The 14,834-nt window shown below is 43.4% G+C and overlaps 1 protein-coding gene across 7 annotated transcripts in view; it reads left to right on the top strand.

Annotated features, from left to right (window-relative positions):
* The window catches only part of smad10a (SMAD family member 10a), a 17,544-nt gene extending 3,209 nt beyond the window's left edge, over positions 1–14,335 (top strand). The window contains exons 1-13 of one of the 7 annotated variants that reach the window (XM_074613320.1): positions 1,824–2,468; positions 3,019–3,094; positions 5,264–5,507; positions 6,755–6,929; positions 7,028–7,051; positions 7,333–7,542; positions 7,847–8,095; positions 8,772–8,873; positions 11,359–11,412; positions 11,820–12,003; positions 12,142–12,310; positions 12,475–12,613; positions 13,849–14,335. In XM_074613320.1, coding sequence (XP_074469421.1) covers positions 5,271–5,507; positions 6,755–6,929; positions 7,028–7,051; positions 7,333–7,542; positions 7,847–8,095; positions 8,772–8,873; positions 11,359–11,412; positions 11,820–12,003; positions 12,142–12,310; positions 12,475–12,613; positions 13,849–14,060 — 1,755 coding nt within the window. In that variant the 5' untranslated portion in view covers positions 1,824–2,468; positions 3,019–3,094; positions 5,264–5,270 and the 3' untranslated portion in view covers positions 14,061–14,335. Of the gene's footprint in view, positions 1–1,823; positions 2,469–3,018; positions 3,095–5,263; positions 5,508–6,754; positions 6,930–7,027; positions 7,052–7,332; positions 7,543–7,846; positions 8,096–8,771; positions 8,874–11,358; positions 11,413–11,819; positions 12,004–12,141; positions 12,311–12,474; positions 12,614–13,848 lie in introns of those variants that run through there. The other 6 variants (XM_074613321.1, XM_074613318.1, XM_074613319.1 and 3 more) reach the window with 6 other exon arrangements.
* Positions 14,336–14,834: the final 499 nt, after the last annotated feature.

Below are 14,834 nucleotides of genomic sequence, written 5' to 3'. Positions count from 1 at the left end.
GCAGACCTCAGATCAGCTCTGACTGCTTGTTTTCCTCCGGTCTGTGAAATCCTGCAGATTAACTTGAATAAATCCAGTAGTTTGAAGGAGATGTTTTCACATCAATATAAAATAGATATTAAAGAGAGAATTATGACCTGCTTAACTTCATAACAACTTTCAAAGATTTATTTTAATCAAAGCAAATATTTAAATAATCATAATCATTTGAATTGTGTGTTTTTATGGAAATAACCACTAAAGATGACAATAACAAAGTGCATTACAGTGTACACTACCTTCCCTCCACGGTGTGATTCCAACACTGTAAATTACCGTGTGTATAATGTTTTTAATGTTAAATATATGGAACATTGAATGACTTCAGATCTAAAATGTTATTCCTTCATTTAGTGCAGAGATTTCAAAAATGGAAGATAAAATTCTGAGTGTCAGACAAAATAAAATACTTGTCTGTTCCAGAGACAGGAAGTGAAGAAAGTGAATTTCAGACCCTGCTCACAATAGATGGCCTCTTGACTGGTGTTGCAGATTATGTTGTCCAGTAAATCATAAACTGGGTTTCTGATATTTGTTATTATATCTTTAATTTCCTCGTATTTAGTTTTCAGATTTTTTATTTTTCTTTGGCTCTGCAGTCACGACCTACGAACCTCCGTTCCTCCACGCTGCGAGGTATCTCTTGATAGATTGTCTCGTTCCGGTGGGTTGCTTCCCCCCCCCCAGACAGTTTATTCCGATGTCTGTCCACGGACGGGTGTTCCCCTCCATGTTGTCCTCCATAGCTCTCTGCTAGTAGCAGCAGGGATTCTGCGCTGCCAGCGCTTTCGTCACTATTGATTTGACGTGTTGTTGTGTCGCATTGCGAGGGACGCGAAAGACACTTTGAATCCGATCTGAGCGTCCAGACTAAGACTTAACCGAATTGAATTGCATGTCAAAGCTGCGCTTTGTCACCAATCCTGTTGGTGATATTCACGGACAGGATATGGAGGCGTAGTCGAGGAGAGGAGGGTTTGCAGTTCGGTGTGCTGAGGATCTAATCGCTGCTTTTTGCAGATGATGTGGTCCTGTTGGCATCATCGGTCTGTGACCTCCAGCACTCACTGGATCGGTTCACAGCTGAGTGTGAAGCGGCCGGAATGAAGATCAGCACCTCTAAATCTGAGGCCATGGTTCTCAGCAGGAAACCGGTGGATTGCCTACTCCGGGTAGGGAATGAGTCCTTACCCCAAGTGAAGGAGTTCAAGTACCTCGGGGTCTTGAGGGGACGATGGAACGTGAGATTGGCCGGAGAATCGGAGCAGTGGGGGGGCGGTATTGCATTCGCTTTACCGTACTGTTGTGATGAAAAGAGAGCTGAGCCAGAAGGCAAAGCTCTCGATCTACCGGTCAATCTTTGTTCCTCCTCTCAGCTATGGTCATGAGGGCTGGGTCAGGACCCAAAGCTCTCGATCTACCGGTCAGTCTTCGTTCCTACTCTCACCTATGGTCATGAGGGCTGATGGGTGAAGACCCAAAGAACGAGATCGCGGGTACAAGCGGCTGAAATGGGTTTCCTCAGGAGGGTGGCTGGCGTCTCCCTTAGAGATAGGGTGAGAAGCTCAGTCATCCGTGAGGGACTCGGAGTAAAGCCGCTGCTCCTTTGGGTTGAAAGGAGCCAGCTGAGGTGGTTCGGGCATCTAGTACGGATGCCCCCTGGACGCCTCCCTAGGGAGGTGCTCCAGGCACGACCAGCTGGGAGGAGGCCACGGGGAAGACCCAGGACTAGGTGGAGAGATTATATCTCCACACTGGCCTGGGAACGCCTCGGGATCCCCCAGTCAGAGCTGGTTAATGTGAAAGGGAAGTTTGGGGTCTCCTGCTGGAGCTGTTGCCCCCCCGACCCGACCCCGGATAAGAGGCTGAAGATGAGTGATTTAGTGATGAGAGTGATCAAAGAACCCCCAAATGTGGTTTGTATCCGATTTGCAATAATCAGATTTTCTGTGGTCTTCTGCTGTCTTTGACTTTCTAAAGTCACTCTGGACACAACGTTGATACAGATTTGGGCCGGCAGACTGAACAAGGCCTAGTCAGCCTCACACATGTAAACAAACTGGTCATGGATGAATCTGCAGGGTGATTGAGGTTAGATGTACACAACCATGCAGTTTAAGAACCTTTCAACATAGCAAGTACCATTACTTAGATTTTGCTTTACTTAAAGGGACAACCCACCGATTTTACACATAAAGGTCAATTTACTCATTATGGTGAGTACAACAAAACAGTTGTATTATATAATCTGTATGTCTGAGTGATGTCATCGAGGTTTGATGTCTTAGTTTGGATTTGGAGACGACTAATTTATAACAGAAAACCTACTGTATGTTGCAAACTGTGGGTGTGAAGTTTGAAAGACGTGTGTGTTTACCCGGCAGGGAGGGCCGAACCAAGACGTCCATCATTTTGCAATATTGGAAATTGTAAGAGTCAGTGCTTTTGGAGCGTTACCGTACCAGGGACCACACGATTTTGACCATTCTTTTTTTAATGTGTTGCTCACAAAGCATAGACACATTATTATTATTATTATTTATAATTCTTCTTAATAATAATAATAATAATAATAATAATAATAATAATAATAATAATAATTATTATTATTATTTATAATTCTTCTTCTTAATAATAATAATAATAAAAATAAAAATAATAATTATTATTATTTATAATTCTTCTTAATAATAATAATAATAATAATAATAATAAAAATAATAATAATTATTATTTATAATTCTTCTTCTTAATAATAATAATAATAATAAAAATAAAAATAATAATTATTAATATTAATATTATTAAGAAGAAGATGAATTGTAAATAATAATAATAATAATAATAATAATAATATTTATTACTGCAGTATTACAACTTTGGCTTCAGTCTTCTACCGCTGATAATCTCTAATAACTGTTGGATTTTCACACGTTAACTGGAACCCACTAACTGCTGGTCTCCCCGCTCTACTAACAGGGACTGATTCAGAGCTGGGCCATCATGACGCCAGTGAACTTTCTGGTCACTCACTGGCTGACCAACTTAACACCAGGTAAGGAAGACAGCAAATACCAAGTGATGATGTCATCAACTGTGATACCTTCAAATGACCAACACTATCACGGTAGCTACTATGTCTTTAACACGCTGACATTTGGTCTGAATGAGTCTAACTGAGCTCTCCCGGCTCCACCACCCTGCTCCCAACACGGTTAAACACGGCTGTGACACAACTGGGCTGTGGTTTGTAACTGTGAAATAACTAGAGAGTTATTATATGATATATCTGTAACTGATAGTGAGTGGTAGGCCCTCAATCTAGTGACGCGCTGTGTCAGTGAAACAGAAAATAGGCTGCTCACCAAGATACAGGAAGCAGCGGGATTATATGATGTTGCCAGATAGATGGATGGAGATGGAGTCCAGCGTGATCTTCCTCAGCAGATGGAGATCGTCTCCTGAGCTACTGTCCTGGTGTCTGGCCAGGATTGCATAGATAGTATAAGCCAATATGGACTTGCACTTTTTCTAGGGAGATGCTTTAAAAATAAAGGTACTGTAGCTTGTTTTCTATGCACACACCAGATATAAGATAAGATGGGGAGTTTCTCTATGTCTGGGATGTTTTTAAATTCAGGGTATATTTGTATTATATTGAGGAGATGTTCATACCTGCAGGCCGGGTGTTATTGGGTGTTTAGAGCATGAGGTGAGGAGATGTTCATACCTGCAGGCCGGGTGTTATTGGGTGTTTAGAGCATGAGGTGAGGAGATGTTCATACCTGCAGGCCGGGTGTTATTGGGTGTTTAGAGCATGAGGTGAGGAGATGTTCATACCTGCAGGCCGGGTGTTATTGGGTGTTTAGAGCATGAGGTGAGGAGATGTTCATACCTGCAGGCCGGGTGTTATTGGGTGTTTAGAGCATGAGGTGAGGAGATGTTCATACCTGCAGGCCGGGTGTTATTGGGTGTTTAGAGCATGAGGTGAGGAGATGTTCATACCTGCAGGCCGGGTGTTATTGGGTGTTTAGAGCATGAGGTGAGGAGATGTAGTTGTGACTCTCCCTCTTGTCTGTTAAACTGGGAGCAGAGTCTCTCCTCCTCTGGCAGACAGCTCCGTCTAGACCTTTCTCTATGGCTAGTAGGGGCGGAAAAAAAAAATATATATTCACCTATGTATCGTGATTTTCTTTTAAGATTTTAAAATTACTTTTTTGAATGGCAGAATCTATATATTTGCTTCATCTGAGTCTCTGCAGAAGTAGGAGGAAGTTCACGCTTTTATTGTTGTAGTGTGAGTAACGTGACGTCATATCTGTTCTGTATTCGTTAAAAGCACTGTACACACTATGTTCACCCGTTCACCCGTTCACTCTGCATCTTTATACCTCTATTTATTGTTTTTATTATATTTGTATACCCGTATATATATCCTGTGTTTCTTTCTGTTTGCTGCTTTGACACCCGAATTCCCCTCCGGTTGTTAATAAAGGTTCATCTTATCTTATCTTATCTTATCTTATCTTAATATAGGTCAGTTAATACATTTTGCCATGAGATGTGAGAACCAGGTGATGCTGGTGTGTGTGTGTCTGTGTATATGTGTGTGTGTGTGTGTGTGTGTGTGTGTGTGTGTGTGTGTGTGTGTGTGTGTGTGTGTGCGTGGGTCTATAGGGTGGATATATGGAGAGAGGAAGAAAAAAAACAAGTAGTAAAGGTAGTAAACTAAGGGAGAGCAGAGGTAAAGTAAATAACTCAACAAATCAATAAATGAGCAAGGAACATAATTAATGTAAATATTACTATCATAATAATCTATTAAGCTTCATCCACACTGGGAACGTCAGGAGCGCATGGCGGCTGCGTTACCTGTTGTTTTTTTATTTCATCGTCCGTGTTAACAAGTTAGAGCTCCACACTGCCCGCTGGGACTTTTTTCTCATAATATTGTGACTTTATTGTGTAAATCTCAGATGTGTTTTCCCTCAATGTGGTCCTAATGCTCCGTAGTACATTGTCTCTTTGGCCCTCACTGCATTAGACTGATATACTATATACTTAGACTATAAACTGAGTTACCTTCATCACACTGATCACATGATTTGCGGCTCCAGACAGATTTCTTCTCTTTTGATAGTAAAGGTCGCTGACCCCTGGATTAGAGGAAGAGATGTGTTCATTAAGCATTACTGACCCTCCTTCCTCTCGTGTGTCGTGGCAGCAGCATCATGTCGGTGAACCCTCCGAGCAGCAACGACGCCTGCCTCAGCATCGTCCACAGCCTCATGTGCCACCGGCAGGGCGGAGAGAACGAGGGCTTCGCCAAGCGGGCCATCGAGAGCCTGGTGAAGAAGCTGAAGGAGAAGAAGGACGAGCTGGACTCGCTCATCACCGCCATCACCACCAACGGTGTCCATCCCAGCAAGTGCGTCACCATCCAGAGGACGCTGGACGGACGGCTGCAGGTCAGCTCACCTCCGACATGCAGCATCCACATTCAAACAGATATCACATATCACTACTTGTACAACTTATATGTTCACTTTCTACCTTCGGTTCACGAGGATTTCTATTGAATATCTTATGTCACTTACTTCATATTTTACAGTTAGGAATTAGCAATTTATATAGCTTTAGAAATGTTATGGTTTGGTCACTTTTACATTCAGATTTAATTTGATATTCATAATCAATTCACAACGAATTGAAACAGCTACAAGGTTGATCTGTGCAAATGTATTTTTTGTCATGAATTCAGGCTGATAATACTATTTGCGCGTTTCATATATTCAGAATATATCCGTTCATCTGTGGGGCGGCTGTGGCTCAGAGGGTCGAGCAGGTTGTACACCTATCGGAAGGTCGGGGTTCGATCCCCGGCTGCTCCGGGTCACATGTCGATGTGTCCTTGAGCAAGACACTTAACCCCAAATTGCTCCCGGAGGCAGAGCCATCGGTGTGTGGATGAGTATTTAGATTAGATCCTGATGGGATAGATTATGCCTCTGATATCAGTGTATGAATGTGTGTGTGAATGGGTGAGTGCTGACGTGTAGTGTAAAGAGCTTTGAGTGGTCAGAAGACTAGAAAAGCGTTTTATAAAAGCAAGTCCATTTACCATCTATTATCTGGAGCCGATCCCAGCTGACATTGGGCGAAGGCAGGGTAGGCACCGATCTCATACATCTCATACACATGGGCCGCATGATAGTTTTATGTCGGCACATCATCGGTGTGGAAGTTCTTCAGCGTGAGTGAAGAAGACATAAAGCTGTTATTTGTCACACAGTAGCTTTTAAAAAGAACGTATTATGTGTTGATGTAAAGTGTTCCAGCAGCAGGAGGACCTGTGGTGTCTCTCTTTAACACACCGCGGTGAAGCAGTCTGTCACTGAAGGAGATATTTAACGGAGGGAGCAGCACCTTCTGTAGTCCGTCTTCAGAACGTTGTAGTTTCACCACGGCAGACCTGCGTGACTAACATCCGCCGCCGTCACATCATGATGACGGAACTTATAGTGAAAGAGCAGTCAGGTTCTCTGAACACCACGGTTGTCTTTTCCTGAGTCCTTCTGAAGTCTCCTTCTCATCTCTCCTTGACTTCATGACGTTTACCATCCAGGTCAAGGAGAAGTGGTTAGGAGAAGTCATTAGGACGTCATTTCTTTGAGCGAGACACAGATACTCTAACGATGCTGTGCTCTCTCCTCAGGTGGCCGGGAGGAAAGGTTTCCCTCATGTCATTTATGCCCGGCTGTGGCGCTGGCCCGACCTCCACAAAAACGAACTCAAGCACGTGAAGTTCTGCCAGTACGCCTTCGACCTGAAGTACGACAACGTGTGTGTCAACCCCTACCACTACGAGAGGGTGGTGTCTCCGGGCATCGGTAGGTCGGCTTCACCCTTCACAGTGTTCTCATGTTATTACTGACTGATATCTGTAAGCACAGTTAAACTAACGTGTTCCTCGTGTTTCCTCTGACAGTTGGTCTCAGCCTTCAGACCTCAGGTGAGTTCTATTCTAACTGCACCACATCTTGATTTAAAGGATATAGACTTCTATTTCCTGTTCCCCGTGTGATCAAACTGTGGGACGAGTCCACCTCCCTGTACAACAATCAGGCTTGAATAGTATTAAGTCAACAGTTTGAATGCATCATATCCATATTCTGTTTGTATTCAGATTCTCTCTCTGATGACCTGGTGTAGTTTAGTGTCAGCTCTCTGTCCCACACTAATATCCCTGTATATATACTACAGTGTAGTGATTGTCCCTCCTGCCTCCTGCAGCACCAGGCGGCCTGATCAAAGAGGAATACATCCATGACTGTATACAGATGGACCTCCCACCGGGCATGCCTCTCTCTGACCACCAAGCGGCCCTGAAGCTCCCTCCTCCAGACCACTACGGCCAGCCCTTACCTCCTCCACAGCTGTCCTCTGAGCCCCACGGACCCCCACCTGTCACCAGATACACTAACCTGCCTGTCTCACCCAAAGGTCAGCTCCTCTTCTCCTCCTCTTCTCCTCCTCTTCTTCTCTTCTTCTGATTATTGTTAACTTTTTTAACACTAGCTCAGAGGTCAGCAACCTGCGTCTCTTCAGCTCCTCTCCAGAGGCTCCCTGTGGATTTATATTAATATAAATGAATAACTGTTCTTTGTTTACATTTTCATTTGTATTTATCATTGTTGTAGGTCTACGGTATATATATATATAAATATATATACAGTATATATATGCTGTGTTTGAAGGAGAGATAGTTGAGTCAGTTGAGTCAGGTGTTCCTCTGTTGTCCCTCCAGTGTCTGGCTCCGGCTCCATGCTACCACTGCAGGGCGGTCTCGGTGACGGCCGTCTCCAGACTGCATCTCCACAGGCTCAAGTCATGACCCCGGCGCCGCGATCTCCGACCCCGACCCAACCCCTTCCTCAGCAACAGGCTGCCCAGCAACCCTCACAGCCCCCCCACCCACAACAAGCCTCCCTGCCTCCGCATGGACAGAACGGATACAGCAGCAATAAACACGCTCAGAGCCAGGCGGCCTTCCACAGTGAGTTCTCACATACATGCACAAGTACTAACATACATACTAGGGATGCACCGATACCGATACCAGTATCGGGTATCGGGTCCGATACTGTGCTCATGTACTCGTACTCGCAAAACGGCTCCGATACAACGGCAACGATACCACTTTACGGCAGCGTGACATTAACCTCTCGTCACCATCTTTCAGGTCATATCGCACGCGCTCACGCTCCACCTCCCCGACGTGGCGGGCGAGACCGACCCCACGGGGCCGGGATCCCACCTCAGCCGGCGCGCACCGGCCCTCACTTTCATTGCGCCACGGGGTTTTGCTTCCACCCTCTGACTCGCTCGTGCGTTAGACTCCTTGCTCCGTGTTTGAAGACGGGTCGGGTGGGTTGCGGACATCGCCGCAGACCCGTGGCACCTTTTACGTGGGCCGAGCCCCGCCCTGGGGACATGCCGCGGTTGGGACGCACTGAGGACAGTCCGCCCCGGTCGTACCGGGAGCAGGGGCCCCGATTTACAAATCAGTACATAAGTGCATGTGGCAGTCAGACAAACCGATTTGATGGGCTTCTATGGCTCACTGAGGTCGTAAAGGTTTGATCCCAGCAGCAGATGGAGTCGGTTTTCTTTTCATATAGTTCGAGAGAATGATGGTCACACTGCTCATTCTTTACTTCTCTGTAATTCAGCAGTTTGGACAGGCAGCAGCACGGCCTCCTACACTCCCATAGGACCCCAGCAGAACGGGCGTGGTCACCAACAACCTGCCCACCATCATCAAAACCACCATTGTAAGATACGCTTCAACACAACTTGATTAACGTGATGTTCACTTTAACGCTTCCATGAAGTGCTTTTTATATTGAAGATCCTTTGTGATGTTTTCATTTGATCTCACTATGTACTGTATATATATACCACACAATGGCTGTAGAAATGTGCTATAAGTATTTATAATATTTATATATTTGGAATGATTTGATGAGAAATATTAATTTAGAGCACAAAGTGTCAACATTATCAAACGGAGAGCTTCATTTGGATAACTTGTTTGTGTGGAAAGTCCAAGTATACATATGACGTTGCTCACGGTAAAGGTAGTGTTGTTGTTGAATAAGCAGGCGAGTCATGTCATTCATCTATCGCTTCATTCTACTCGAACACTACTACAATAACAGACTTGTCTTCGGATATTTTTCAGACTTTTTTTCGGATATTTTTCAGACTTTTTTTTCGGACGTTTTTCAGACTTTTTTTTCGAACATTTTTCAGACTTTTTTTTCTGGACGTTTTTCAGACTTTCTTTTTTGGACATTTTTCCAGACATTTTTCCGATTTTTCTTAGGGACATTTTTTAGACTAGTCTGAAAAATGTTCGAAAAAAAAGTCTGAAAAAAGTCTGGGAAAAAAAGTCAGAAAATTATCCGAAAAATGTTCGAAAAAAAAAAATCTGAAAAAAGTTTAACAGATGTGCGGAAAAAAAGTCTGAAAAATATCCCAAAAAATATCCCAAAAAAAAGTCTGGAAAAAAGTCTGAAAAATTAAGACCGAAAAACGTCCGAAAAAAAAAATCTGAAAAAAAGTCTGAAAAACGTCCGGAAAAAAAATAATCTGAAAAGTGTTCGAAAAAAAAGTCTGAAAAATGTTCGAAAAAAAGACTGAAAATGTTCCGAAAAATGTTCAAAAAAATAAAAGTCTGAAAAATGTGCGGAAAACAAATCTGAAAAAAAGTCTAACAGATGTCCGAAAAAAAGTCTGAAAAAATGTCCCAAAGAAAATTCTGAAAAATGTCCGGAAAAAAGTCTGAAAAATGTCGGAAATAAAAGTCTGAAAAATGTTCGAAAAAAAAGTCTGAAAAATATTTTTAAAAAAAAGTCTGAAAAATGGCTGGAAAAAAAAAAGTCAAAAAATTATCCGAAAAATGTTCGAAAAAAAGTCTGAAAAAGTCTGAAAAATGTTCGAAAAAAAAGATTGAAAAACGTCCGAAAAATGTTCGGAAAAAAAGTCTGAAAAATGTGCGGAAAAAAAGTCTGAAAAATATTTTTAAAAAAAAGTCTGAAAAATGGCTGGAAAAAAAAAAGTCAAAAAATTATCCGAAAAATGTTCGAAAAAAAGTCTGAAAAAGTCTGAAAAATGTTCGAAAAAAAAGATTGAAAAACGTCCGAAAAATGTTCGGAAAAAAAGTCTGAAAAATGTGCGGGAAAAAAATCAGAAAAATATCCGAAAAGATGTCTGGAAAAATTTCCCAAAGAAAATTCTGAAAAATTTCCGGAAAAAAGTCTGAAAAATGTCCGAAAAAAAAGTCTGAAAAATGTCCGGAAAAAAAGTCTGAAAAATGTGCGGAAATAAAAGTCTGAAAAAAGTCTGAAAAAAGTCTAACAGATGTGCGAAAAAAAAGTCTGAAAGATACGCGAAAAAATTTCCCAAAGAAAATTCTGAAAAATGTCCGGAAAAAAGTCTGAAAAATAAAGTCTGAAAAATGTTCGAAAAAAAAGAGTCAGAAAAATGGCTGAAAAAAAAAAGTCTGAAAATTATCCGTAAAATGTTCGAAAAAATAAAAGTCTGAAAAACAGTCTGAAAAAATGTCCCAAAGAAAATTCTGAAAAATGTCAGGAAAAAAGTCTGAAAAATGTCTGAAAAACGTCCGAAAAAAATGTCTGAAAAAACGTCCGAAAAAATTCTGAAAAAGTCTGAAAAAAGTCTAATTGATGTGCGAAAAAAAAGTCTGAAAAATACCCGAAAAAATGTCCCAAAGAAAATTCTGAAAAATGTCCGGAAAAAAGTCTGAAAAAAAAGTCTGAAAACATTGGAAAAAAAAGTCAGGAAAATGGCAGAAAAAAAAAAAAGTCTGAAAAATTATCCGAAAAATGTTCAAAAAACATAAAAGTCTGAAAAATGTCCAGAAAAAAAGTCTGAAAACGTGCGGAAAAAAAATCTGAAAAAAGTCTAACAGATGTGCGAAAAAAAGTCTGAAAAATATCTGAAAAAATTCTGTAAAATGTCCGGAAAAAAGTCTGAAAAAATGTTTCTGAAAAACAAATTCTTTTTTCAGACATTTTTCCAGACTTTTTTTCCCTTTCATTTTACAGACTTTTTTTTCGGAAAAAAATGTGCACGTTTTCCAGACTTTTTTTATGCTATGCTTGGAAAACATGCGTGCTCACTCCCCCCACCACCCACAAATGTCCACTTCAGGTTCAGCTTGGAAAGCTGATGGTTGGGTTCAGCTTTGTGTTTTTCTGCCTCAGACTAATATAGTCATATCTCTTCTTTCAGGGTCTCAGCATCATGGTTCAGCCTCTTTTCCTCCTTCAGTGTCCAACCATCCAGGTTAGAGACGTCTTCACCGTCACAATGGGTCTTAAGTGTTAATGCTGACTTCATACTGTATTCTTAGACCGGCATTGAACTATTGATTAGTGTTGTCATAAGAAATGTGTTGCTGCACAGGGCTCAGTGAGGACGAACTCTTGTGTATCATATATGTCATCACTGTTTGCATCCTGGTTGTCGATGTTGACAGTTGATATAGAAAGAATTGATTTAATTTTTGTAAAAAATGGGGCATTTACACTGTAGGTTTATGATGAATGTGTATTTATTAATGACGAATCAGACGTTTAACTCCGGTATCTGCATGTGTTTGGGACAGAATGCGTCACATCTGGACACAAAGGTGTCAGGATGTGTGACCCACTTTGTTCCTCACACACCGTTTGCTCTGTTTTCATTTGCAGGGCCAGAGTTTTGGTGCTCTATCTCCTACTTTGAAATGGACGTTCAGGTGGGTGAGATGTTCAAGGTGCCCTCCAGCTGCCCGATAGTGACCGTGGACGGGTACGTTGACCCGTCGGGAGGCGATCGCTTCTGCCTCGGCCAGCTGAGTAACGTCCACCGCACAGATGCAAGCGAGAGAGCCAGGTGCGTCTCTTAAATAGATGTGAAACAACTTGTGGATCAAATAGTATAAGAAGTAGTATATAAAAAGTACAATAGTATAAGAAGAAGTCCTTCATGCATTAGGGTTAGGGCTAGGGTTAAACCTCCTGTGTGTTCCAGGTTGCACATAGGTAAAGGCGTGCAGCTGGAGTGTCGCGGTGAGGGCGACGTGTGGATGCGCTGTATGAGCGACCACGCTGTATTTGTACAGAGCTACTACCTCGACAGGGAGGCGGGCCGAGCGCCGGGGGACGCCGTGCACAAGATCTACCCTGGAGCCTACATCAAGGTCTGAGTCCAGCTCACACAGAAGTCACATTTATACTCTCTGTTTTTAAACTGTTGATTCAAGAGCACCATGAGCAGCATTGAGCTGAAGTCACACATCCGTTTGAAATGAGCCGTTGTTTGGAAGTGTAATTAAAGAGTGACCGGGTGTTGTGTCTCGTTCAGGTGTTTGACCTGCGGCAGTGCCACAGACAGATGCAGCAGCAGGCGGCGACGGCTCAGGCTGCAGCTGCTGCACAGGCAGCTGCCGTGGCAGGAAACATCCCCGGTCCGGGCAGCGTCGGAGGCATCGCACCGGCAGTCAGTAAGTGTTGTTGACACTTTAACATTCATTTGACATTAACAGAACACGCTGGCAGCCGGTTTGAAATGTACGGTGAAGTGTCCGAGGTTCAAGGTGGCCTAGAATTTATTATATATACAATCCTGGATATCGGGAACAGGTCAAAGCATCCTCATCATGTAGAGAGACTGGTTACTGAACATAATCAATAATCAATGATATAATAGTTGAATCATGTGTAATGGTGAAGTGTTGGTAGGTGAGCTCACTCTGCAGCTTTCAGCAGCTTTCAGCAGCTTTGGGATACTTAAGCAACGCTCATGACAGGTAGGTTGTGATTATATCGCAGCAATATGACAGTTATGAACACATTCCAGGTTAAATAGTTTTCTAATTAATAAATAATAATGTTCACAATAAGGGATGCACCGATACCGATACCGATACCGATACCGATACCGATACCGATACCGATGGAACGGCGGTTGCTATGGAAGCAGCCAGCATATTTTCTTTTCTTCATCACAGGTTAGCGTTATATTGATTTCATTATTATACCCCCACGACAACGTACTCCCAAGCCGACGGACGCCGACGGACGCCGACGGACACCACGGAGCGAAGACTGGGGCTCCCCCCGCCCACGCCGCTCGGAGCTGCCGCTGACAGCAGCCCGTCGAGTCGGTCGGTGTGCACGCGGCTTGGGAGTATAACCCAGTTAGGTAGTTAGTTATTTAGTTTGTTATAATATACAGTAATGTTTTATAAAACATCATAACTCCAAACAGTGGCTCCTTGGCTCTGCACATTTAGTCTCAGGCACAGCACAACATGTGCAACAACAGAACGGTTTATCACCATTAAAGAGAACGGCCTCCGATGAACAGCGACAAAGATAATCATGTTTCTGAAATGCATACATACACAGATGTGAAATGTCTGTACCCACATGTAAGTAATGTCCGGTTCAGACTCCACGGTATCAGCCCGATTACACCGCGACACGGCCGTCGTAGGGTGTCGACTCGGATCGGGAACGATAAATAAGTGTACACGACAACCGACGCCGCGTCTGGGACGCCTCACGACGTCTGGAATAAACATGTGAGAGGTGGACCTCATTATTACTGTAGAAATGATCAGTGGTCATCGATCACTTCACATCACACATCAGTCGTTGTCAGTGTGATTTATCTCTGATAGAGCAGCACCATCAGATATCAGGTTTCTCATCTCTCTCTCTTGCTCACCGCCAGGTCTGTCTGCAGCAGCGGGGATCGGCGTGGACGACCTGAGGCGTCTGTGCATCCTGCGGCTCAGCTTCGTGAAGGGCTGGGGGCCCGACTACCCGCGGCAGAGCATCAAACACACGCCCTGCTGGGTGGAGGTCCACCTGCACCGCGCTCTGCAGCTTCTGGATGAGGTGTTGCACACTATGCCGCTGGCCGACCCGGGGCCCGCTAACTGAGGACCGCGGTCCAAATTCCAATCTGGATTCTATGAATGTGCGCACACAGACAGACACACACACACACACACACACACACACACGTTTGCCAAATATGCTAATTGATCCACTCAATGGAAAACACACAGGAAATGACCAACAACATGTTATGCTTGTAACAATCAACGCACACACATCACTCACGCTGTCTCGCAGACAAACACACTCGTGCACACACACTGCAACCAAAGTGTCTGTAGCCACACAGAAATAAAAGTGCTGATGGTTTTTCTAAAGTGAAACACGAGGGAGCTCTGACGGTAACCATTCTGACCACCTCTGTCTGTCCTGTAGACGTTCGTATGCACTGTAGAGATCCAGGGATGTGTTTCAGAATACCAGACCCCCCCCCCTATATGCAATCAGCATTTCCTCTAATCGTAGGAGTGTTCTGCACATTCATTCATAGAATACACTCAGACTAAAGTTATCCTGGAGGGAAAACCACTCCAAAAAGAAAACTAGCATACCTCTGGAAATGCTGTGGGTAAATTCACACTGAACACAAACAGCATCACGGTCCTCTTTAGAACCAACAGAGCTGAGGCCTGGACTACGAAGCAGGGTTTGGGGTTAGCGAGGTAACTTCAGGGTTAACCCTGAAGGGTTCTCCGTCCTACGAAGGTGGATCACTTCTTAGATAGATCACCATGGTAACTGATGCTGGGTAGATCACCATGGTAACTGATGCTGAACGGCTAACCTGCTCCGGAGCAGGTTATGTTCTAGATGAGA

The sequence above is a fragment of the Sebastes fasciatus genome, chromosome 17, assembly GCF_043250625.1.
Source record: "Sebastes fasciatus isolate fSebFas1 chromosome 17, fSebFas1.pri, whole genome shotgun sequence".
Taxonomy (NCBI): Eukaryota; Metazoa; Chordata; class Actinopteri; order Perciformes; family Sebastidae; genus Sebastes; species Sebastes fasciatus.
The sequence above is the reverse complement of the archived record's forward strand: the minus strand, read 5'-3'. Positions and strand labels throughout refer to the sequence as shown.